Here is a 24,411-nt window from a genome sequence, read left to right on the forward strand (position 1 = left end):
CAGCTGCACCTCCTCAGAGGTATTCTACCTTTTCTCACCTTCCCCCAAATGCTCACTGTCTCCAGAGCTCTGGTTCTCTCTATTCTGGACTACTGCAACAACCTCTTTCTCAATCTTCCTTCTTCTACTCTCCGTCCGCTACAGCTCATCCAGAACAGAACCTCAAGACTTATCCTTGGCCTCAAGTCCAGGGACCGCACTTCTCTGGCACTGAAATACCTCCACTGGCTCCCCGTAGCTGCTAGGATCACACACTTTGCATAGTACAAAAGGCTTTCTGGATCCAGGACCCACACTATCTGCAACACTCTCTTCCTAAATACGCTCTTTCTAGAGCCCTCCGCTCGGCCTCTTCCAACTCTTTGCACGTGAGATGTTCTTCGAGCATTGATTTTGGGGTAGATCTTTATCCATTGCAGGTGCCTCCCCCTTGAACAGCCTCTCTGCCTCTCTCCACCTTGTTCCAGAGCTCCTTAAATTCCAGAAACTCCTTAAGACCGTTTCTTCCTCTTTCTCTCTCCCTCTCCCCTGCTAACCTCCTCTCTCTTTCTCTCCAGCTTCACTCCTACATCTGTCCCCTAACTCTGTTCAGCTTTGCTGACTGGTCACCTGGCCCACCTCCAGAGCCTCACAGGTCCCAGGATTTCCTGCCAGTCTTTGCACTTGCCTGTGGGTCTCTGCACTTTGCTCAGCACTACTGCACTTTCAGCATACGCTCCTTGAGAGGGGTTACCTCTTCACTTAACCCTGGGCCCTACTGGACTGGTTGCACTTGTTTCACCTCCCCCCTCCCTGTACACTTGCATGACCTGAATTTACTAGGCCTAGTGAGTTCTTTCTTGTCCCCCCTTTGTCTCCCCTCCCTTATCTGGTTCGCCTGATACACTTCACACACTTGCAATCGGAGAAATGCTGTCAGGCCTAATACGCTACTTACAATTTTGTTAGATCATTCGGAAACCTCAAGGCCTAAGAATGACTACTGTATTCCCTTGTTCCCTTCCTTCCATGAAACACTTTGAAGCACTTCACTTGTGTCTAAGTGCTGTACAAATAAACAATTACAATTAAGCCTCAGACTGGACCACCACATGACCAAATGTTTTGCTTTTGTTCTGGGAACAGCCCTTCCAGAGCAAAGCAAACACTACTCATTAACAACCCCATGTGTCATTGAGCTTACCCAAAATACTGTAAAAATACAACAGATAGATTTGAAGCACCAGTCTCACGTCAAATAATCAAATCTTCCCATCAGACAGGAGAAGGAAATTCACACCTTAAGTGACCTGATGTCTGACAGGAACAGGCAGATGCTGGAGTCACTGAAGGGGGCAAGAATGAGTCATAAATGGCCTTCGCCTTGAACTGTAACTTCAAAGAGCCTCCGACACTGGTCCTGTGACCACTACATTCTCAGGATTTATAAATGGCCAGCCCTATAAATAGGATAACACCAGATGTTCGGTTATCAGGCAGCAGATGAAAAGCCAATTCCTATTTTAATTCATCCTATTTTATGTAAGGACATACAAATATGAAATTATAGTTCTGTAAATCATTTTTGAATGGAAATGATGTAGAAAGATAATTTTAAAAAAATTCAGTTGAAAAGCTCTGTCAGCTAAATGTAAAGTGCATATTTTTTCAATTTGTTTAATTATTCACATTAGACAAATGTGGATATGTATGTAGAGATATTGTGTTTGCCAGGAATGTATATATCCTAGCATCCGTGCAGGCAAGCCCATTATTCTAAGATGGAAAAACAAAGATTTGTAGAAAAGCATCCGAGTGTAAAATGTAAAAATGTGTATCTTACACACCACATATGCTGAGATGAGAAACACCTGGTTGGATTCACCTGAATGAGATAAATCTGATGAATCAATGTGTAACATGATCACATGTGAGGAGCATGATGTTTTGGAAAATGAGAATTGTTTAATGAAGAAACCCCCAAGATGACATTACATCAAAGGGGAGGGAAATTGGATGCAGAGGTTACATCCATTTGACTGTCCTCTTCATTAATATGCCCAATAAATATGAAGGCAATGGTTTAGTATGATGTCACTTTTGGAACATTGTACAATCATATGCACTGATTAAATAAATGATACACACTTCTAGAGGGAGTGATTTATGCTCTAAAAAAAATAACTACCCCCATAGATTATGGGCACTCACTTGATCACTCACTGACGGGGATGTATTTACTGACAGACTGATAAAACAAGGGTATTGACAACAACAAAAAGGAGAAAGGAATAGATTGTTTGTACACTGTAAGAGAGGCCTACTTGTAATTAAAGCCCAGCCCTTCTTCAGTGGAGACGATAACAGACAGGTCAACTATAGATATAGGGAAACCAGGTTGTGGAGGAAAACTAACCCGACTTGCTGACTGATGCCCTCCTGTTACCAGAAGGGAGAATTCAACCAATCCTTAACAGGGTGGCCACCTATTTGTAGCCAAACCAAAAATAAATTCTGATGGAAATAATTCTGTGGGGAGTGATACTCTATAGGGCAATACATTAAATCCTCAACTTATTTGTGAAAGTACTGAGTGTGCAGGGGTATATAATTTGACTGTACATGCTTTTGGAATTATAGATATGATAGAATAGATCCTACGGTGTGTATGTTGGAAGATACCATGCCTCCTTCTCTGTGTAATTATCAAGCACAGAATGTGTATTCTAGGAGCCAAAAGCATATCTCACTGTTTGTATACCTAGAACAATAACTAGAACAATGAGGTCATTGTAGTCATTTCCTGATTACATCACCAAGCAGAGTCGTGTTACTGGTGCTAAATCACTCAAGACAGAGAGGAAAGAGCTATGATTTGCTACTCATTGTCCCACCTTTAAGTAGCCCAATGAAAATGACAAATGTACACTTTTACACAGTAATGCAATCGAAGCACCATCGAAGAGAACAGGTGGGTTAAACTGACCTTTTTCTCTTTACAAGTGGTTTACAAGCAGGAATGTCAAATAGTCAATATTTCTATTGAGTTTTCTAGAATGATGTTTCACATTCTGACATGTCCATTTAGAAAGAGAGGGTATCTAGTTCCAATAAAGGAACATTAGGGAGACTTACATAGGCAGGGATGTTCTGATTAATTATTCCTTTATCATGAGCACCATACACTTTTCAATATTCATTTATTTATTTATTCATTTATTTATTTATTTATTGGATATGTATAAGGAGCTTGAACAACATGAACAGTGTTTCAAAGTGCAACAAGGCAAAAGGGAAGGGAGCAAGGGAACAAAAAACAATGGAAAAAGCAATGAAAATAATACATTGAAAAGCTGTACTTGCGGCATTTAGAATGTGCAAGTGCAGTGAAAAAGAAAAGGGGGCATGGGGTGTAAGTGCCAGAGGGTCCCCAATGGGGGACGTGCCTAAGGTGCCTGTTGGGGAGGCAATATGTACGTGCATGGGTGGAGAGGTCCAAGCAAACATGGAGGTCAACCACCCAACATGTAAGTGCAGGGCTGGGACAAACCACCCGAGAATTGGATGTCGGCCAGAGAACAGTACAGGTTGGTGGGTGCTGGAGGCGATTGGGCAGAAGGCCAGGACCATATTGGACTCTTGAGGGACCAGGCCACCAATCTCAGCAACTGTGGGGATGGTTCGCATGGGAGGGGAAGATGGAAGGAGGAGGAGAAAAGTGTTTAGTTGTTTGTAGAACTTGAGGTGCTCTGATTCAAGAGGGAGATAGAGAGGGAGACTGTTCAGAGGAGGGAGCCAGCCAAGGAGAGAGATCTGCCACCAGCTCTCTGCTTGGTGAAACATTTGATCAGCAGATAGTTGGAGCCAGAAGAAGAACGAAGGCATCTGGAATGACAGTTTTTACTAAGAGTGAGCTGCAGGTAGTGTGGTCCTAGGGCTCAAACAGCCTTGTGGATGATGCAACTGTTCTTGAATTTGATCCTTGCGACAACTGGGAGCCAGTGGATAGATTTTAGGGCTGGATAGATATGTTCCCTGGTCTTGAGGCCAAGGATAAGTCTTGCAGCCCTATTCTGGATCAGTTGAAGATGGCAGAGGGAAGAACGAGGCAGGTTGAGGAAGAGGCTGTTGCAGTAATCCAGCCTGGAGAGCTCTAGAGACATTGGGCCTCATTCCAAGGTTGGCGGTAAGGGGTTTATGGGTGCCGGTAATGCTACCAGTGTTAACCCCTTACCACTGCATTATGAGGTCCTTTAGCGGGTCCCTCTAAAGGCGGCTGTTTTTTCCAGGTGCCCTTAGTGGGAGCCACTAAAGGACCAGCATGCTAATAACGGGCCCGTTAATAACGGGCCCGTTATTAGCATGATCCCCATTCCCATTGAGCACTATGGGGGCTCAAATGGGAATGGGGAAGTACCGGGTCTGGGTCTCTTGAATGAGGAATTACCGGGCCCTCCAAGGTTGGAATAGCCCGGTAATTCCCCATTCAGGGACCCCAGACCCTGTATGCAGTAAGGGGTTAGCCATGGTGCTAATTGCACCATGGCTACCTCCAACCTCGGAATGAGGCCCATTGAGTTTCTGGGGGAAGATGAGGAAAGGGAGAATGCCTCTAAGGCGTTGAAGTTGAAAGTGGGCCTCTGTGTCAAGGTCCAAGATGTGAGGAATAAAGGAGAGAGAGGAGTCAAAGATGACCCTCAGGTTTCTAGCTTCAGTGGAAGGAGAGGGAGGAGAGCCCATAGAGAGTGGCCACAGTGCAGGAGGGAAACAGGAAACTAGTATCCCAATAGGAAGAATCTCAGTGTTACTTGCATTACACCAGAGATCGTTAGAGGTGCGCCAGGACTAAATTGCAGACAGGCAATAAGGGATGATAGAGGAGGAAGAAGAAGAGGAGGAAGGGGGCTCAAAGAAGAGTTGTGTGTCATCTACATAACACTGGAAATGAGGAGAGAAGGCACAGATCAGGTGAGGTTCAAGGTAGATGTTGAAAAGCCCAGTTGAGAGGATAGAGCCCTGAGGAAAACCATATGATAGAGTGGTGGTAGAGATGTAGGAACCCATAAGCACCTGGGAGGAGTGGTCAGTAAGGAAGGAGGGCAACAAATGCAGTACCCGGTCTGAGATATCAAGTGTATCTTGAAGCTGCTTCATGAGGATAGATTGATGCAGAAGAGAGATCAAGGTGAATGGGAACAACATGAGAGTTAGCAAGCAGTTCTCCATGGGTGTTGATGAGTGCAGTTTCCATGACACTGGATGCTCGCAATCTAGATTTATGGTCATGTAAACAATCAAAAAGCTCAGTGTGTTGGGTCTGTTGGGGAAAGACCAACTTCTCCAGGAGTTTCCCAAGGAAGGGTGTGGTAGAGATAGGGCAGTAGTAGGCCGGACACAAGGGGTTGGCTGAAGGCTATTTTAGAAGGGGTGCACAAGGGAGTGCTTGAGAGAGGAATGGAAAGGGCCAGAGGCTAAGGAGTGAGGGAGGAGATGTTATTCTTCATGGTTCTGGAAGAACAAGGAGACACCTGTTTGGATGAGACCTTCATAGAATGGACTACTCTATAGACCTCAGCCGAAGTGAAAGGTGAGAAGGAGGACAGAGTGGGTGGGGGTAGGGGAGAAGCCAAGGGAGTTGTAGAGGTGTAATGGGTGACCAGTGCAGTACAGAGGGCCTGAGATGGAAGAGGCGAAGGAGACACTGCAGATGGATTGGCTAGTTCCTTGCAGATTTACATGATGGATGCAGAATCGATGATGGACACAATCTCAGTGTAAATCAAAGATGTGAATGGTGATGTGTGTGTTTACAAAAGTACACATTCATATAAACGCAGTATAGATAAGTGATACAATCATTGTATTGATCATTATTTATTTAGTCACACTTGACATTAGGGTTTCACATATGTATAGTGTGTTTATATTTACATTGATTTAATTATTACCATTTCTTTTCATAAATAGACCTTCTGGGCAACCCTATGTGCATTTTGTCCTAATTGGTGACAGAGGCTATAGGGAATCAATATTGTTCAATTGGGGGTCCCATGTAAACAGAATGTTAATAAATAAATATAATCATGTATATGCCTGATTTAGAGTGTGTGGATAATTCCACAAATTACATGTCACCAAATTAAAACATCCTACAAACGCTTCACATGGATCGACTCAGGACACTCATGACTTCCACATCTACTAACATGCAAATTGAATGAAACTCCGGAACATCTCCATCAAAGACATCTGCAGGCTTAAGGCCTACATTCATCCAGTCCTGCAACTGACCAACAACACTGAACACCCTGATTGCAAGACATGGCTCTATGCAAAGAACCTCAAGGGTTTCACTCCCCAGGTGATCACTTGCACCATGTTCCTTGGGATCTACGTTGAGAGACACCTCTTCTTCAAGGAACAAATAGCACAATAGACACAAATGGCTTGGTACCAACTACCCCCCTGCATAAAATCAAGACCTTCATCCCAACAAACAACTTCAGATATGTTGCCTGGATGATGGTAATAATGATGGTAATAACCTCTTGTAAGGAAAGTCTACAACCACCCTGGGACCCGTGAGACGTGGCCTACATGTTGCAGCATGCCTCATTAAAGGACAAAAAATTGACCACATCATGCAGTCACTCATTGAACTGCAATCCAGGCGCCTGCTGCAAGCATGCATCACCTTCACATCCTGCAGTAACTTCTACAAGGCCATCACACTCATGTCCCCAACCTACCTTGCTCAGAAGCTCAGCATCTCTGGAGGTCTATGAGCCACTAAAATCAAAACCATGTGCACACGTGTTGGAGAAGGATGCACTGTAGGGTCAGTCTTGTTCCGCTTCCTCGCTCTGTGTTATTGGTGGGTCCCCCATGCACACTCTCAGTTTCTTGCCCTCCTCCATCCACTCCTCCACCACCTCCGACCATCCCCACTTACCTGCTGCAGGCACCGGCTGCCTCCGTTCACAGTCTGAACTCAGATGCCCGACACATAGCAGGTCACACTTCTGTGTGCTGCCTTTTGTGGTTGAGGCTTCTGGGTTCACAGTCTACAGACCGTGATCAGACATGTCTATGACCTTTAGTCTATAATTCCTCCTGCCCATCAACACCAGAATTGTCCCATTGCTTCTACATTTTGGAATGGAGCTCAAGAACCGCCTTTTCAAGGAATAGCTCCTCCTCAACACCTGTGAGGGAATGAGAGACAGAGAGAGAGAGGGAGAGAGAGAAAGAGAGAGAGAGAGAGAGAGAGGGGGAGAGAGACAGAGAGTGAGTGCGAGAAAGCGAGAGAGAGAGAGAAAGAGTGAGAGACAATGGTTGAGAGATAGAGAGAGAGAAAGAGAGAGAGACAAAGGTTGAGAGAGAGACAGAGAGTGAGAGAGATTGAGAGAGAAAAAGAGAGAGAGACAATGGTTGATAGAGAGAGACAGAGAGAGACAGAGAGACAGAGAGATAGATCGAGAGAGAGAGAGAGAAGGAGAGACAGAGAGAGAGAGAGGGAGAGAGACACAGAGAGTGAGAGAGAGATAGAGGGGTAGAGAGAAAGATAGAGATGAGAAAGAGTGTGAGAGAGAAAGAGAGAGAGATGATTAAAGAGAAAGAAAGTGTCAGGAGACGGAGAGAGAACATAGCATAAGTTTGGTGTTTGATACAACAAGGGCAAATAGTTGGTATTCATTGTTTTGTTGTATATTTAGGTGTATTTTGTTTTAGTTTCTTGTTTGTTTTTCATCCTGATAGGGCTCCTTGCTGAATAATTCCCACACTGTTTCCCCATTTGTAGCAGCATTCTTCCTACAACGATGATATGATATGATATGGCGTTTATAATGCACCTATGCACAAGTGTTTTAAGGCGCGACGAGGCAAGGGAGTGGGAACAGAGGGAAGACAGACAACGATCCTACTAGTCCAGGTGTCATTCAGATTGCGCAAGTGCATAGGAAGGGGGAAAGCAGAGTGTGCGGGGGGAAAGCGAGAGGGGATAGTGCAGTACATGGGATACAAGAATAAATAGCAATAAGTAGAAGTATAGCCATCAGATGGCAAGGTAAGTGCAGACAGCATGTGTCAAGTGCTGGTAGTGGGACTGTAGGGATACAGAAAACAGTCCCCAAGTTCAGGGGTTGCCAGGAAGGCAGTGCAGGTGTGCGACAGGCGGGGGGGGGGGACCTGGGCCCGAGATCAGAGGGTGGCCAGGTAACAAGTGGAGTCTGTTTCAGAGGGAGGCCCAGCCGTAGAAAGAGATCTACCACCAACGTGTTGCTTGGAGAAGCGACTGACCCTGGGGGGGTTAGAGGCAAATGATTGAAGACATTGAGAAGGAAGATATTTAGGAAGAAAGAGTTGAAGGTATGTGTGGGATGTATTGACCCACTTGACGGCATTGCCCCACATCACTAAGGTGCCTTTGCGCAAGAAACAGCAACCTGGCTGCACTGGCTCTCCAGGACCTCAAAACTGTGTTTTGGCAGCAATAGAAAGATTGCTGTACCATCCTGCCTAGCATACTTCAAGCAAGATGGAACAAGGGGACACACTGAAAAAGTATGCCAGTGTGTTCTGAAACATAGAATAGAAATCAAGTGAAAAGGCAGCACTACTTTGCGGAAAACCCCAAATTCCCCTTCAAAATGAAACATTTTCGTCTTAAAAAAATGCTGCTGTGACGCTGACTTCCTCTGTTCCTTAAAGCCACTGTGATTAAAAAGGCCCTGTCATGCCCAGGATATTTCGCTGTGCTTCACCAAAACCAGGCATAATTCCTGGGTGAAAGGCCCAGTCAAACCAACTCAGAGAAATCAATAAGCAACTTCACTTTCACTCGCACAGGGACATGCGTTTATTTCTTTCCAAAAGTGTCCAGGCTCAGCAGTTCAAAGTGACTTTAACTCTCTGAGGCAGGTTAGTGTCAATGTATCTATGCTTCAGATAAAACTCCTGCATTCAAGGAAATTACTATAGCTGCAAAGACAGTGTGGGTAGCTGAGGGAGCTGCCAAACCGAATTTAAAGAAACAAATGCTAGCAGTTTTCAACATGTGTAAAAATGGGCTTATCTGACTGAAGAAAAAAGTGGCCTGTTTAAAAATAAATTGTTGAAGGAAAGCCTGCTTACTTAGCAATGTAAATGGGCTTTGTTGCTGGTGAAATTACATACATGGGTTATTTTCTTTCACAGGTCTGTTTAATTCAGGACCCAGAAATCAGGAAATAAAGATTTTGAAACAACTGTGCTGAATTTGCAAGCTAAAAAGAAATAAGTTATTCCAGATGGCAGGCTGAAACTTCCCCCAAGGGGAAGGGGACTATCATAAAAACTCTCAGCAGCTACTTACAATTCCCTGATAATTACGGGGTTGAACAGACTTTTGTCTCTGCTGGGACCCAAACAATAAAGCTCCCATGGATGGGAGCCTGAGGTGTGAAGAGGGCAATATAACTCCAGTCAAGGGAGAAGCCTCCACCCTGCTCTAAAGGAAATGACAGTTGGCAGCTGTGGAAGGACAGGAAACAGAAAAGAGACTACCATTTGTTCCCAAGACTTATTTCAGGAATAAAATTTAAAGACTTCTATCTTTGCGGCAAGATGTTGAAAAAGTGTAAAAATGTCGCAGTTTAAAAGTAATTTTCTTTGCTTGCTTTTGAGACATGGTTGATCTCACGGACACATTGGGGACAGAAAGGGCAAAATATCAAGGATAAATCAGAAAGTATCAATGTTGCAAACATAACATTTTGTACATACATTCCTTGGGATAATTTGCATCTGTGTTAAAGTTGTTGAATTTTAGGCCGAATATTTCATGTGTAAAATTACCAAAATTCATCAGAAGGGCGAAACAAGGTCCCACAGACTTGAGGATTGGATTGATGTGTGCTGCACATAATATGTAACCTGTGTATATAATTTGCCGAGAGATTGCAATGGTGTAAATGTATGTTTTGGGCAAAATCGGATTTTAAGTAAAGAAAATGTGCAAGTTTTTGGACATTGTAAAACTCACCTCATAAACCTGACATCTTTCCCTTGGAAATCCAACCAGTTCAGAGCAAGGCGAAGACTAGCACACCTGTCCAATCCAAGTAGTTTAGGGGTGTGCTTAGTTAACCCTGCCCAGCCTATAATTTGATGATGTCACTAGGCATTATAAATAAGGGTCCCTGACAAGGCACACACACTCTTCCTGATTTCTTGCACTGCATTCCTGTACCCATCAACTTCCAGATCCAGACTCCAACTGCAAGGCCAAAACATTGCTGATCCTGCTCTAGTGTCCACTGCAAAACTCAAGCATTGCTGGTCCCATTCCCAGTAAGACTTCAAATCTGAAAACCACTAAAATTCCCAAATGAACAAAGGGAAAAAGCTGTGTTGTTTTTGGGAAGCATCCTGATCCCACTCACTGCATGCTGCTGTCACTCACTGCTTGCTGCAATCTTGCCATCCAGCTAACCTGTAGTATCCAGTGACCAGAATTGCCAGTCCAGAAGTGCTACCCGGTTACCAGAAGTGCCTAGATGATCCTGTCCCACTGATTTTGTCTGGACGTCCTTTGTTAGAGCAGATCTGTGTGGAGACCATAACGCTGACTTTCCAAAATCCAAAAACTAAAACATGGACTGTGAGTATCAATTGCCACCCCACCTAAACCCATAGCCTATCTTCTTTTTGTCCTCATTCCCACTCTCTAAGTCATCCTATCCTTACCCTGATAACTTGTAATGCTGTCAGAATCATTCCTGCAACCCTGTCATTGATTTCTAGTGCTAGCGCCATCTCTTTAGTAATTTTGTCTTGTGAAATCCTAAGCTATTGATTCTATTTCGAGTGATCGGACTGGTCCGCCAGAGCGGGCGCTGGTGAACTGGGGTTGCACTCGCGAATCAACCCCAGAGCTTACTGTGTCCCTCTTTGGTGGCCTAGCCTGAATCCTCTAGTGTAGAGTAAAACTGTTCTTGTCAAAACTGATTTCCTTTTCTTTTTCGCGCCACCATTTTACTCAAAACGCACCTTTTAGATCTTGCATTACTCATTCAATTTACCAGCTAGAGACGTACTTTCACTTCCATAGTGTACCTGTGATCTATATCTACCCTCCAACAAAAATTTCACCCTTTTCTCAAAGAAACTGTTTTAATAATTTTACACGGAAAACAAAAATATTTTCAGTTTCCAACGTGTCATTTTGATTGCAAACTGTTTTAAATCTTCAACTCATTTTTCGAACTGTGTGCTCTTGATAATCCATTGCTTGTGATTGTCTGTACCTTTACATTTTTGCTTTAGTGAAGAACTGTATTTGTTTCAAAATTGTTGCAAACATTCATTATTTTATTCATCCATTTCCGAGAGTCATTTTTAGCATTGCCAGGGTTTAAAATACGTTTTTCTCTCTTGTTTCGGGAGGGAAGGTCGGATTTCAATTCTGTTTCCTATTTGTCATTCCTGATTATATGCTGCTTCTGTTTATCCACTCAGAATTGATTATTTGTGGGTTGAGGGAACAACGCAGGGGGAAATTCTAACTCAAGTCCTATCTTACCTAAAATCAAAAAGTGCTCCTATTCCCAGGTGTTTTGTAGATGTGTCAATAGAAGGTTAAACTGAGTGCATTGCTTACATTCCTATTGTTGTTATCACCCCATTGGTGATTGCTGCCCCATATTAAAAAGTGTATGATTTCTTTTAATTTTCAAATAAATAAATAAATATTTCATTTGACCAACCAACCTGGTTCATGGTCCATTGTGACCCAGGATGTTTGAAAAGGGGGTGTGATATGAGTAATGTACCATCTCAATATTGAATCTAACATAAAAGCATAAGCATTTCAATCGTTCACTGCATTCTAGGCCGAGACTAAGGTGTGCGTCACCTGATTGAAATCCTTAACATATTGAGGCCCCAACCCCAGAAGGTCTTGTGGACAATGCAGAGGGTTTTGAACTTAATCCTCACAGCCACTGGGAGCCAGTGCAAATATGTCAGTCCTGGAGAGATACGATCCCTGGGCTTGAGGTGAAGGACAAGTCTCGCAGGCCTGTTCTGGATGAGTTTCAGAGGGCAGAGAGTAAAAGCAGGCAGATTTAGAAAGAGGCTGTTGCAATAGTCCAGCAAAGAGAGAACCAGAGCTCTGGAGACAGTGAACTTCTGAGGGAAGGAGAGAAAAGGTAGGATACCTCTGAGGAGGTACAGCTGGTAGTTTGACTTCTTAGAGATGTTAAAGATGTGTGGATTCAAAGATGACCCTGAAGCTTTTAGCCTCACAGGTGGGAGCAGGAAGAAGGCCATGAGAGGCCGGCCAGAGAGTGACAGGAAAGGAGGGAGCGGGTGTGCCGATGAGGAGAAACTCGGTCTTACTGGCATTACGGCATAGATCATTGGCGGCACACCATTCCTGGATGGCGGACAGACAGAGATGAGAGAGGGAGACGAGGTGGCTGAGGGTAACCTGAAAATGAGCTGAGTGTCATCCGCATAGCACTGAAGCACTATGTGCTTCTTCTTTCCATAGTGGTGGCCCAAATGTCTGGAGCAAATATATTATGGACAAAAAAGAAAAACTCTTTGTCAAAGAAAAATAATCATACAAATTAAATTTATATTCATGTAATCACTCTCATAAAGGCCATAACATAAAATAAGCATTAGATGATTAATCATATTAAATTGTGTCCCAACATAAGTCATTGATGTAATAAGGTGGTCGGGATATATTTAATCAGAAACATGATGACGCTATTCTAGAGTCCCATCTCTGCTCCATATCTCATGACAGGTAAGTAGAAACAAATGGATGGCTTTGGGATGACATTGGCATATAACGATATGTGCTACATGCCCTCAAAAACATGAAAACATTAAGGCCAGGTCCTTTATACACACTTACAGTAAATACGCATTAGTGAGGTATTATGAAAAAGCAAAAAACAGCTGACCATGACATGTTTAAACAAAAGCAAACTAAATGCGACACACATTTTTATGCTAATTTAAGGTTTCAATGTTTACCATTCGGACTGTTTTCGCAGCTCTGCAAGTTGATGGAGGCGCTTGAGTGCTTTTTCTTGCTTTTTCTCATCCTTCCATGACTTGGAAGCAACATTTCGGGCAAATTCCCTTTGCTTTAATTCTTTCAATCGCTGTGCAAAAAAAGAACCAAATCAAATTATTCAGGAATGCTTTGTACAAAACAAGTGAATAAGGACAATTATCTGTAAATATCACATTTTGCCAATCCAAAAAAAAAGAGAATGTGAGAGTTGGACAAGCAAGGGAGTATGATAGGAGGAAATTAGAGTATAAGAAATCTAGAAAAAAGGGAAGAGGAAGTAGGAGTGAGGCAGAGAGTGAGAGGCAGAGGGAAAGAAAAAGAGCGAGGGGAAGTGAGAAGAGAAAAGACAAGACAGACAGAAAGATGGGAGAAATTTGATAATGTTTGGGGAACAAAAGAGAGCATGATCACGATGGAATGTTCAATATGGACATCAGAGGTACATTTACCTGTGTAGAGATATTGGAACTTTCTAGATATTGTATGCATGTTATTTATCCACACCAACTATTGTCAAAAAAGACTATCTGATAGGGCATCCATTTAAGAGATATTTAGAGAGAAAGGTCACAAAGAAAAGTGATGTTCATGTTTTAATAAAACATGTGTGGTAGAGAATAGGTGCTCACAAAGATACTACATACATTTTAACATTGAGTACTTCAAACATGGTGGACAGCAGTACAAATCTCAGACAACGAACTGACGGAAAGATCCATGCGTTTCTTAAGAATGTCCTGTGTTTAAAATGATAAATACATTAATTCTGACATATTGATTGTAGTGGGGATTTTATAGTTGAGTTGGGAAATTACAAGCAAAACACTAACTGGAATGTTCTAGAACATGCACCTGATGATTTATAAAGTTGCACAGTAATGTCTGCATGAAGTTGACAGCATTTATCTTGAAACATTTGTTTGCTCTTGACATTATTTAGGGACTATTATGCAAGATTTTGAAGTGAGTTTGGTTACTCAGTTCTGTGGGGTTAAATGATAAAAACATCCCTGGTTCTCATTTTTTTGGACTCATCTCTTGGATAAGGCATAGGTAAGGAAAAAGGAATCACAGGAAGGGCTATTCAAGCTGTAATGTTGTAATGTTTGTAAAGGCATCATGCCATCCGGCAGAGGAAGTGGAGACAACAACAGAAGCTTGCAAAATAAATACATGGTATCAACTTTTTGTTATATTTTGGCTCAATACTTTATTCTACCATTGTCTACCACAGTACAAGCAAACTGAACTAATGACAGATCCACAATGATAGACCCAGGAGGGCAGGGAGAGTAGCCTCTCCCAGGTGCCTATGGTTCTGTAAAATCTCAGGTATTTTGTTAAGTCCAGCCAGATCCTTGGGTTGTCTCTCTAGGGCAGAACTGCCTGAGAGGAAGTTCATCTTACGGAAAAGGATGATGGCTTTAGAGGAACAGAAGCAGAGGAATGAGAGATAGTAATAGAGGGGTTTGTGATTCAGCACAATCTTGAGCTGGAAGAACAGAAGAGGAACACAAACAGGCCTACAGAGGGGAGTGTAAAAAAGCAAATGAATGTGTCATTCATTACATCGGCCGCTCCCCATTTCAATAATATAGAAATGAAAGGGGTGCATCATTTATGGCATCTGTACCCTCATCGCCATCATACCGCAGAGACCCGATTCGCTGAGTTAGCAGAAAAGTCAGACCGGAACAGAGCTGTTGGTAAGGGAGAGAACCCATCCCACGCCCTTAGGAGCTTTAGGGTAAGGCAAGTCCCATTGGAAGACCTATGATAGCCCAGGAGGCAGGCGGAATGTCATAAAGGTCCCTGCATGATCATAATATTATACGCAATTATACTCTTAAACATAGCGTGCACATATATGCAGATGCCATTTTGCTGATATTAAGCATCCATGGACAAAGCATAGGGCCTGCACGACCTTGCAATATTTAGTGTGCTTGACAAAGGCCGCAAGCCTGAAGGGGGAACCTGATCAGGCCCAAGTGCTGATGAGAGAGGCCGGCACTGCTAACTTCCACAGAAACTCTTTTTTGTTCTAAACTTGTTGCCAATATGTTTGTTCTGAGAAAGAACGTGCCCTGCAAGGACACAGACTGTACTGGGCACCTTGGTGTACGTGTTATCAAAAATAGGCCAGAGCAGGCCTCTGACTCCCACCCAGCCAACTACGAGTAATAGTCCTACAACTGCCCCAGTCCCAAGACCCCAGAATTCTAAGATACCAGTTGACCCTAGGCCACTGACCATAAACCAATCAACCATAAAAGATCTAAGAGCATGGTCATCCCACCGTATTTCATAATGACATGATTTGTAATGCGAGGTACAGGGAGGGATACATTATAGTTCAAACGCAAAGGTGGAAGTCTTGGAAGCCGAGAGACACGATCGAGATGAGTGAAGTGTGTGTGGGTTAGTTGACCTCGAGAGTGCCAGTATTTGAGGATGCCAAGTGCATTGTATAATGGTAGAATAGCACTATTTACAAACGTAGCTAATTGTTTCTTTGCCCTTGGTTCCTTGGAGACGATTAGCCCAGCAGACACCATGAGGTGAAAGACAGATGGACTGGGCTGGGACAAATCGCCTGGCATCCCCTATGGAGCAGGCAGACCATGTATAGGTTTGCACCAAACAGTCATGCAGGTTTCCACTATATGTAATGACATTACCCATGATGCTGTGTCTCCTTTTAAACTTCTGATTATACCGTTTTTGGCACAACGTTCCATGGAAGCAGAGTTCTTTGCTGATGCACCTATTTTTGTGAAATAAAAACTTTGTATCCTTGCAAGTGTTTCTTGGGCCTTTTTACCTAGTGGGTTGTATTTTTCTGGTGTGAACATTTAGGGGCATGCCTTCACAGCCCAGACAATAATTGCACAACCCATGCCAAGGCTATAGTGAACAGGGAAGGTTTGGATCAGCACCCAAGGGAACAGACAATAACAGTTCCCAGAAGCAAAGCACATTTCTTAGATTAAGCAAAGAAATAAATTCCCATTGACCCAGGCTTAATTTATTTATTTTTTATTATTTCGCTTTTATCAAATCAATGATTTTGCAAAAAGAAAAGAAGAAAGAAAAAGAAAAAGTTGAAGAAAGAAAAAATTAAAAGTTTATGGAGAGTTCCCTTTGACAGTTCGGTGTTGACGTTCAGGTCAGATTCAAACCTTGTTTATCAAGAACCTAGTTGATCGGATTCTTTTGATCTAAGGGAACATGCCTCTAAAGCTGCTTTTAAAATTTTTGCAGTTGCAATAGACCATGTCGTTCTGGAACCGCTCAAAAGTCGATTCCACCAGACGTCTTCTTCATTCAAAAGGTTTGAATTTATCAGAGGACTCAAATATGCTCTTCTCCATTTTTCAGTTTTGGGGCAGTGCATCAAAAGCTGTTTTATCGATTCCGGCTCTGAGTCGGTTTCACAGAGACGACAAAAGTTGGTTTGTGATTGCCCTCTAATGGCCCTGATTTCGTTTGTTGGAAGCAGATTCAGGCGACTTCTCAAGAAGATTGATCTTAAACCCTTGTCCGGGAATCTTTTCAGGACTTCCGAAGTAGAGTGTAGTTTTTTGGGGTGAAAGTTTAAATGGGTGAGGAGTTTGTTGTTACCTGCCGATGTGAGAGTCTCTATCCAATCCAGTAGCGCCATTTTCCGTTTAACTTTCATGGGATTTTGCATCAAGTCGTCTTCAGAACATCCACTGATGACCAGGTGAGTGCGCTGTTTGTTCGCCCAGGAGGAAAGAAGTTTGCTCTTACCTTTCATCATTTCTTCATTTATTATCTTGTAAACAGGTGGAGATTATTGCATTATTATTTTTCTGAAAAGGGCCATTTCGCCTGCCTCGATGACCGCTTTCAAGGTAAGAGGAAATTGACCCAGGCTTAATACTGAGAATAAAGAAGCTCAAACAAATGTCCAAAGGCAAAGGAAGGTAAAGGCACCTGCATTAATAAGGGCTGATATCCTAATAAATGCTGATCAGAAAATCCAAAATGTGGTCTTCAAACACCTGCCCTACAGTTGGAGAATAATGGCTATTCACTAGCTCCAGGGACAAAAAAGCGGGGGCCTTTGTTCCCATTAAATTCTGAAGACAAAGATACAAGATATGGAAAGTCCTGGTTTGCTGCCTAGAGAATCAGAGATTGTAACCTAACTGTGAGAAGCAGCGCCTTAGTGCCACCCCGACCCCTGCCAACTATTGTAGCTCATGTGCTGATAACCTTCCAAATAGATAAGGCAGGGAAAATAGATGCTAACCAACCGCTATCCGCCAATAACGGTGCCCTATAATAAAAGTAGAGATGACATGTACTCACCTGTATCAATTTAGGAGGTGGTCCTAGGTGTAGCCACCAAATAGAGTGTAACCAATGAAAATGTTAACCCACATAGAAAATATACTTAGATGATTCCCCTAATTGATCCCTGCACCTCGTATGTTTTCGTAATAGAGATTATGTTGAAACGCCAATTGTGACTAGTTCTTGCTTTTGAACTGTTGTCAAGCCTAAAGGTAATTGAGAACTCAGAGATTGTCTTGGTGTCCACAGCTGTCCCTGTTTTATATGGCTAGTGAATAAAACAGGTATTTGTCAAACTCTTTGGACTCTTCCGTTATTGGGCATGGGAGTTCCCAGCCTGTCCTGTTTGCTTTAACTCAGGTTTCCACCCCATCGTAACAGGAGGGAAGTGTTTCCAGTGGTGGCTCTACCAAGGAGAGCCCAGGTACCACATCCCCAAGGACTTTTACCAAAATTATGACATGGTAAAGGATATTTTCTACTTGTCCAAAACATTAGTGTCATATTTCCTACTTCAGTAGGTCGAAGAGGAGTCGTGACATGCCAACGCTGGAATTGATGTGACTATTCTTGTGACTAGTGAGGAGAGGCCCATTTATACCAAAATGAGAGCCACAGTCATCGGGAAGTTCTGCAAAACTCCAGAACAATACCTTAGGCGCTTTAGAGAGTCCACCAAAAAGGGAATCAAACCGTTGAGGCATTTCTACATCAGTATTTGAAATATATGAATGTACGGGTTACAGGTAACAGAGATGACACTTTTTAAGGCATGTATAATTTGGTTGCATGTAAGAGTTTCCTTACAATTGTGAGATGGAGTTACACCAGCATGTTGTGGGCAAGAGTATCACAAACTCAAGGGAGCTTGCATAGGTGGTCAACAGGTACATGAGCACTAGAGCCCAAAAGAAGGCTCAGACCCCGACATCAAAGCCATATGACACTGGTAACAGCATACCAATTGAGGGTAATGACAACGCTCTGCATTCTCCTGCTAAGGAAGCTGGTCAAAAATGGGAGGGTAGAATTGGCCACATGCAACTTCTGCTCCCACAGAAAGGAATAGTGAGGACACCCCTAGCACTGGGTCACCCACATTGTCCTACCCACAGGTCTGCCTTTTGATTGGAGACCGGAGACATAGGGTAGGAGATCCTGTCAGCAAGGGTAGACCCAAGCTCTCTGCAGTTAATGTTACCGTAATGGAGGAGGAGGAATAGATAAGCCAATGTGGGCATCATAGATGGCGAATTAGTGTCTCTGTGCGGAAAGGATACTGGGTCTTCAACAGAGGTCCTTGTTTCTAATTATACCAAGATATTTTCGAATCATGTAGTCATACATGGGAACACAGCCCCAGTCCTTTGTGATACTGTGGTGATAATCACAGCTGTCCGACAGCAGTGCGTAAAGGAGGACAAGATCATCTCTGGTCCTGACAAACTAGTTAGGGAAATGAGTGGCCTTAATCAATATTCACAGGCTATCGTGGAATTCATTGGAGAGGGTAGACCTCTCAGCTTTGCCTCACTATGAAAGAGGACATTTTGATTGAATGTCTGCTAGGGAATTACCTGCCCGGCAAGAAATCAAACCAGTGGCCTGTATATATCGGACCAGGGGAGCAGCACAGGAAAAAGCACTTGCAGCCATGGGCCATGGGGTACATTCAGATGGAAATGGTGAAAGAACAGCACTGCATGTACTGCTGAGTCCAGATCCAGAGTCCACAGAGGCACCTAATCCTGATGGCGAGGGCCAAGTGGCAACTGTGGGGCCTCCGACGGTGGCAGCAGACTCTGTGATCTCAGGGTTGCCTACAGGCACAGTACCTCAACCTGGGAAGGAAGACACAGTGGTTTCAGCCTTCAAGGCCATGCCATTACATACTTCAAGGGCCTGCTAGAATTGAGTGACTTGTCCTTAGCAGGAGGTCCAAGTCAGGCTGACCTTTGCCAAGCACAGCGTGCCTGCTCCACTCCGTATGATCTGCATGAACAGGTATAGAAAATGGCTCAGGGGGAAGCCTTTGCAATGTTCCAATTACACTGTGAAAATGGCCTTCTCTACAGTGATCGCAGGAATTCTGAGACAGGGGCCATCCAAAAGTTTATTTATTTATTTATTTATTTATTTATATATAAAACATTCTTGTAATATCGCGCCACATGCCCTTGGTTGTTTGTGCCTCAATGCCACAGGAGGTTCCTACTGGACTTGGTCCATGGCGTTCCTTTGGCAGGTCATTTAATAATGACCAAGAGAGCTGACAGGCTGTCATTTTTACCCATTTTATGTTTATGGGTGTACAAATACAATAATTTGACTAGCAGTTGTAAGTCTGGCAGAGCCACAAAAGCCCCCCTTAATTCTATTATGAGTGGTTGGGAGGTTGATAGAATAGGTATGGACATTGTGGATCCTCTGGATACCCACACCTCCTCAGGGAACCAAAACATCCTGGTAGTGGTTGACCGTTTCACCCGGTACCCATTGACTGTACCTTTGAGGAGAATCAAAGCCCCTGTGAGTGTGAAGGTTCTCTTAGGATTCCCTAAAGAATTTATTTCTGAGAGATTATCTGACTTCATATTTACATATATGAAGGCCATATTGGATGAGTTTGGAGTAATTTCACGTTCTCAACAAAATTTCACCCACAGACAAGTGGACTTACAAGAGCCCCTGAGTAGAAAGTGTGATATTCTCCTGCCATGCCACTGTTCTCCCACCAGGAGGTGCGACAGAGCAGAGTAGGGCTCATTACTTTTGAGCTCCTGTTTGGTCATCCTTTTAGGGGTGCCCTAATTCCGGTGTGGGAAGGATTGGAGGGCAGTCTTACTTGGCGTCAGATCCAGAATGGATAAGTGCACGGAACAGAGTACCAAGTACCTCTACATCAGTCAGGATCTAATGAAGTACCGCCATGACCAGAAGGCCACTCTGAGTAGATGCCATGCCAAATGGTTTGGATGATGGAACTAGTCAAGCCCAACACGCTTCACGATATTGCATCTTCTATGTTAACCGTTTGAAGTCTCAATACAGCTGTGATGCCATTGTGATGGCTCATAGACTTGATATACACCAAATCCACTGACTGGTCTCTAGAACGAGTCCAGATCTTCCCATACCTGACTGTACAGAATTTGTGAGACTGCTGGCAGCTGCTGGGCCAGTTTGCAGCTCTGTTCTTGTTGACCACAGGAAAGATTGATTGGTGGATCCATGATAACATAAAGGGGACAGTAAGCCAGTGAAGTGTAGGATTAATTGGATATTTGAGTAGGTCAATAACGCCAACACAGAGGAAGTACCCATAACATTGGATGTGGCATTTATTGACCCACCCCACAGCCCCAGGTCTAGTCAAGTGGTACTGGTCCCTAAAAAGCTCAATAGCAGGAAAACTGAAGTCAGTTTTGTGTGGACTACATAGGACTCTATTCTGTCACCAAGACAGATGAACACTCCATACCTAGGGCAGAGAAGGCAGAGGAGGCAGTTGACAGATTAGGTGCTGCCAAATTCTGTGAATGCATGATAAGATATGATATGATATCATATGACATTTATTACATGCCTATACACAAGTGTTTCAAGGCGCAATGAGGCAAGCGGGCAACAGAGTGAAGACAGAGACACCGATCTTACTAGGCCAGGTGACATTAAGATTGCACAAGTGCAGGGGAAGTGGAAAAGTGTGGGGGTAAAGGGGGGGTAGTGCAGTACATGGGCTCAACAGTAAAATATAAATCGAATAAATACAGCAATAAGTAAAAGCAGGGCCAGCTGGTGGCAAGTGCAAGGGTAAGTGCAGACATCAGGTGTCAAGTGCTGGTAGGGGACTGCAGGGGTACAGAAACAGTCCCTTAGTGCGAAGGGGTTGCCAGGGAGGCAGTGCAGGTGTGCAGCTGGCAGGGGAGGGGACCTGGACCCAAGATCAGAGGGTTGGCCAGGTGATCAGTGCAGTTTCGGTTTCAGCCAGGAGATCAGTGGGGGAGAAGGTGAGAGAAAGCAGAAGCAAAGACAAAGGTTTTGAGGTGCTTCCGGAATGGGAGATGGTTCTCCTCAAGTTTCAGGGAGAAAGGGAGACTGTTTAAAAGGGAGGCCCCAGCCAAAGGAAGAGATCTTCCACCAATTTGTTGCTTGGAGAAGCGACAGACCCTGAGGGAGTTGGAGGCGGATGAGTGAAGAGCTCGAGAAGGAAGATATTTAGAAAGAGAGAGTTGAAGGCATTGAGGTCCAGACCCCAGAAGGCTTGGGGCTTCTTGTCTGTGTCATCTTGAATTATGACTCAGACAAGAGATTCAAGATTCAAAATAAAGTAATTTACTAACTGAAATGTCAGGATGGTAGAAGGCCTTACTTGCCCTTTACTAAGGTGGGATTTCCCTACCTGAACGAAACTATGAAAAGTCTGAGTCAAAGAGTTCAACTTAACAGTTTGTATGTGTCCCAAACCTATGCTTGCCCTCACAAATAAAGCGAAACAACATGTAGGGATGTCAATTATCAAATAAATAGTTCTGAGCTTCTTCCAGCTCTTAGCTTCTGTTTCAGCTCCCCTTCCCCAAGTTCAAGAAAGTTCCACAAAAGTCTCAGAATTACCTCTTTCCCACTCAAGGTGATACCTTTCCACACAATCCTCGGGGTTCCTTTCCCCAAGTTGCAAGCAGGATAGTTTCAAGAAAAATTGTCTTGAGGCTTCTTTTCGAAACAACAAGTATAACTCCTCATGTCTCAGGGTTCCCTTCCCCAAGACTTTAGCTCGGCTATGTATACCTCTTTCATTCTTTCAAACAACAAGATTCCTTTTTGATTAATTCCACAATATATTTTTGGATCTCACAGTTCAGGGCTCACTGGTCTAGGCGCAGTATTCAGACCACACAGTCCACCCATCACAGGTAACGCAACTAGGATCCCTTTCTTTGTCGGCCTCTTGGCTTTGGTGGCCAATATTCACCCTTCTCTGGCTTCTCCTCGATAACCTGCTGCCCCTACTAGAGTATGTCACACAACTGCTACCAGTCTTTAGCCTTGCCATACTGTATCTATCTATAAAGTTCACTTTGGGGTGGTCTTACTCTTGTCCCACCTTTATATGGCACTCTTTCATACTAATGCCCTTTATTTGTGTGTTGTTGTCATATGGGCACTTTCCTTTTGCTGTCTTTGGTTATTTGCTTTTCCCACAAAGCTGTGCTTGGTTTTATATTCAACAGGTGTAATTGCAAGATCTATTCAGTTGATATTCACCAGATATTCAAAAGTGCTTAACTTCAAGTTTCATTCAGTTTGGTCTTTAACGAATGCTCAATATGCTAAATTTCAAATTTAATACAGTTTGGCCTTTAACAAATGCTTTATATGCTCAATTTCAAGTTCCCATTTGGTTCGGTATTTAATATGCATTTAGTGCATTTAATTTCATTATTTTCTTTCCGTTAGGTAAAGTATTATCTTTCTGCCACCGTCTAGGAACGCCGATGGCTGCTGAGTGCCTATTCTGAAACTCACCGGTCTATGGTGTTGTTCGACAGAGGCGTCTGCTGCTTTTCCCAGCCCCTCCAGGTGGCGGGCTGGTTGCTGCTAGTCTTACTTGCACCACAGGGCTGGTCTTGGCTTCACTGGTTGCTCCACTAGTTCCTTTTGGAAACAGACAGTGTCCTGCTCTTTCCTGCAGTCCTTTAACCCCAGCTTCTGGTTTCCTCACCAGGGAGCATCCTGTCCCTACAACAGCTAAACTCGCCTTAGGCTGGGCAGACTTTCTGGGCTTTGTGTCAGCGTCCTGGCTCCTTCAGAGGTCCCACCACGGCTGCCTCTTCCAAACACGGGTCTCCTGATGGTCTCCTTCCCACAGGTAACCCTGCTTTTCCTCTTGATGCACATTCTGTCTCCTTTTATACACATGTAAACTTTTAACAGGTTGCATGTGTATACTTCCAATTGGATTTGCCTGACCATTATTAAGAGGAAATGCCTAGCCTTCACTACACTTTGCAGGCATCTTCCTCGTCCCAGTAAAACAGTGGTGACACGGTCTAGTTTGCATTACTCTCAGTCGCCTCTTCCTCGTATCAGTACTGTGAAGTGTCACAAGTGGAGAAATGAGCAGAGCTGGCTTAAAATACTCAATAAATGTTGGGGGAGGGTTAGGCTGGCCATCAATGGGAAAAGGGAGATACCATATTTCAACAAGGGCCCCCCACTCCCATTCCTCAAAGACCCTCCAACCAGGTGATCCTCTCTCACTTCTCCACCCCCAGGCTATCGATCCAAAAGCCATGGCCTTTCCCTGGTCACCTGCACAGAGGATCCAAGGGGAGTAGGAGTGAGAACATCGTCACGTTTCTCACAGTACCTTCGACCTCACAGCATGGTACTGAGAGATTGGCCTAACTGATCATGCAAAGGAGAGGTCAGCATTTTCAACTCTAGATGGGTATGAAAATTGCCTTTGGGTTAACTAATGCCCCATCCACATTTCAGAGGATGATATATCACGCAGTGTCAGGATCAGATGATTTCAGCGTTGCCTAATTAGATGGTGTAGCTCTTTTCAAACTAAAACATGAGCTTCAATCTATGCAGCAGGTTGGCTTAACTATAATGTCCTCCAAGTGTCAGATAGTGCAGGAACTGTAGCTTACCTGGGATACATTCCAAAGTCCAGAGGGTGTTGGATTAGAATACCCCAGTATGCAGACTCAAGTGAGAGCCTTCCTGGGCCTCACCTGTTACCCTAGGCCTATCAGAAGAAGTCATGGGACACTTTCTTTTTACTTTAACAATGTAATTACAAAAAAGTTGCCAAATAAATTCACCTGTACCCTTGTATATCAGAATTCCTTTCCTTTGCAATGCCCTGGTTCTAAAGATCCCAGATTGTGAACAAGAATTAATCATTCAGATAGACACCTGCAAATGTGTGATTGGTGCTGTGCTAACACAACTGAACTCTGAGGGTGTAAAACAACCTTCTCCAAACTGGAGTAGGTGCTGGACCAAGTAAGACACAACTGGGA

General features: G+C 43.7%; 1 protein-coding gene across 2 annotated transcripts in view; it reads right to left on the bottom strand.

Annotated features, from left to right (window-relative positions):
• Positions 1-24,411, bottom strand: part of ZNF804B (zinc finger protein 804B) — a 1,261,227-nt gene that overhangs the window by 85,109 nt on the left and 1,151,707 nt on the right. For both annotated transcript variants that reach the window (XM_069648408.1, XM_069648409.1), the window contains one exon: positions 13,012-13,142. In XM_069648408.1, the coding sequence (XP_069504509.1) occupies positions 13,012-13,142 (131 nt within the window). The remainder of the gene's footprint in view (positions 1-13,011; positions 13,143-24,411) is intronic.

The sequence above is a fragment of the Ambystoma mexicanum genome, chromosome 2q (genome assembly GCF_040938575.1).
Source record: "Ambystoma mexicanum isolate Mex_15411 chromosome 2q, UKY_AmexF1_1, whole genome shotgun sequence".
In the NCBI taxonomy this organism is placed as follows: Eukaryota; Metazoa; Chordata; class Amphibia; order Caudata; family Ambystomatidae; genus Ambystoma; species Ambystoma mexicanum.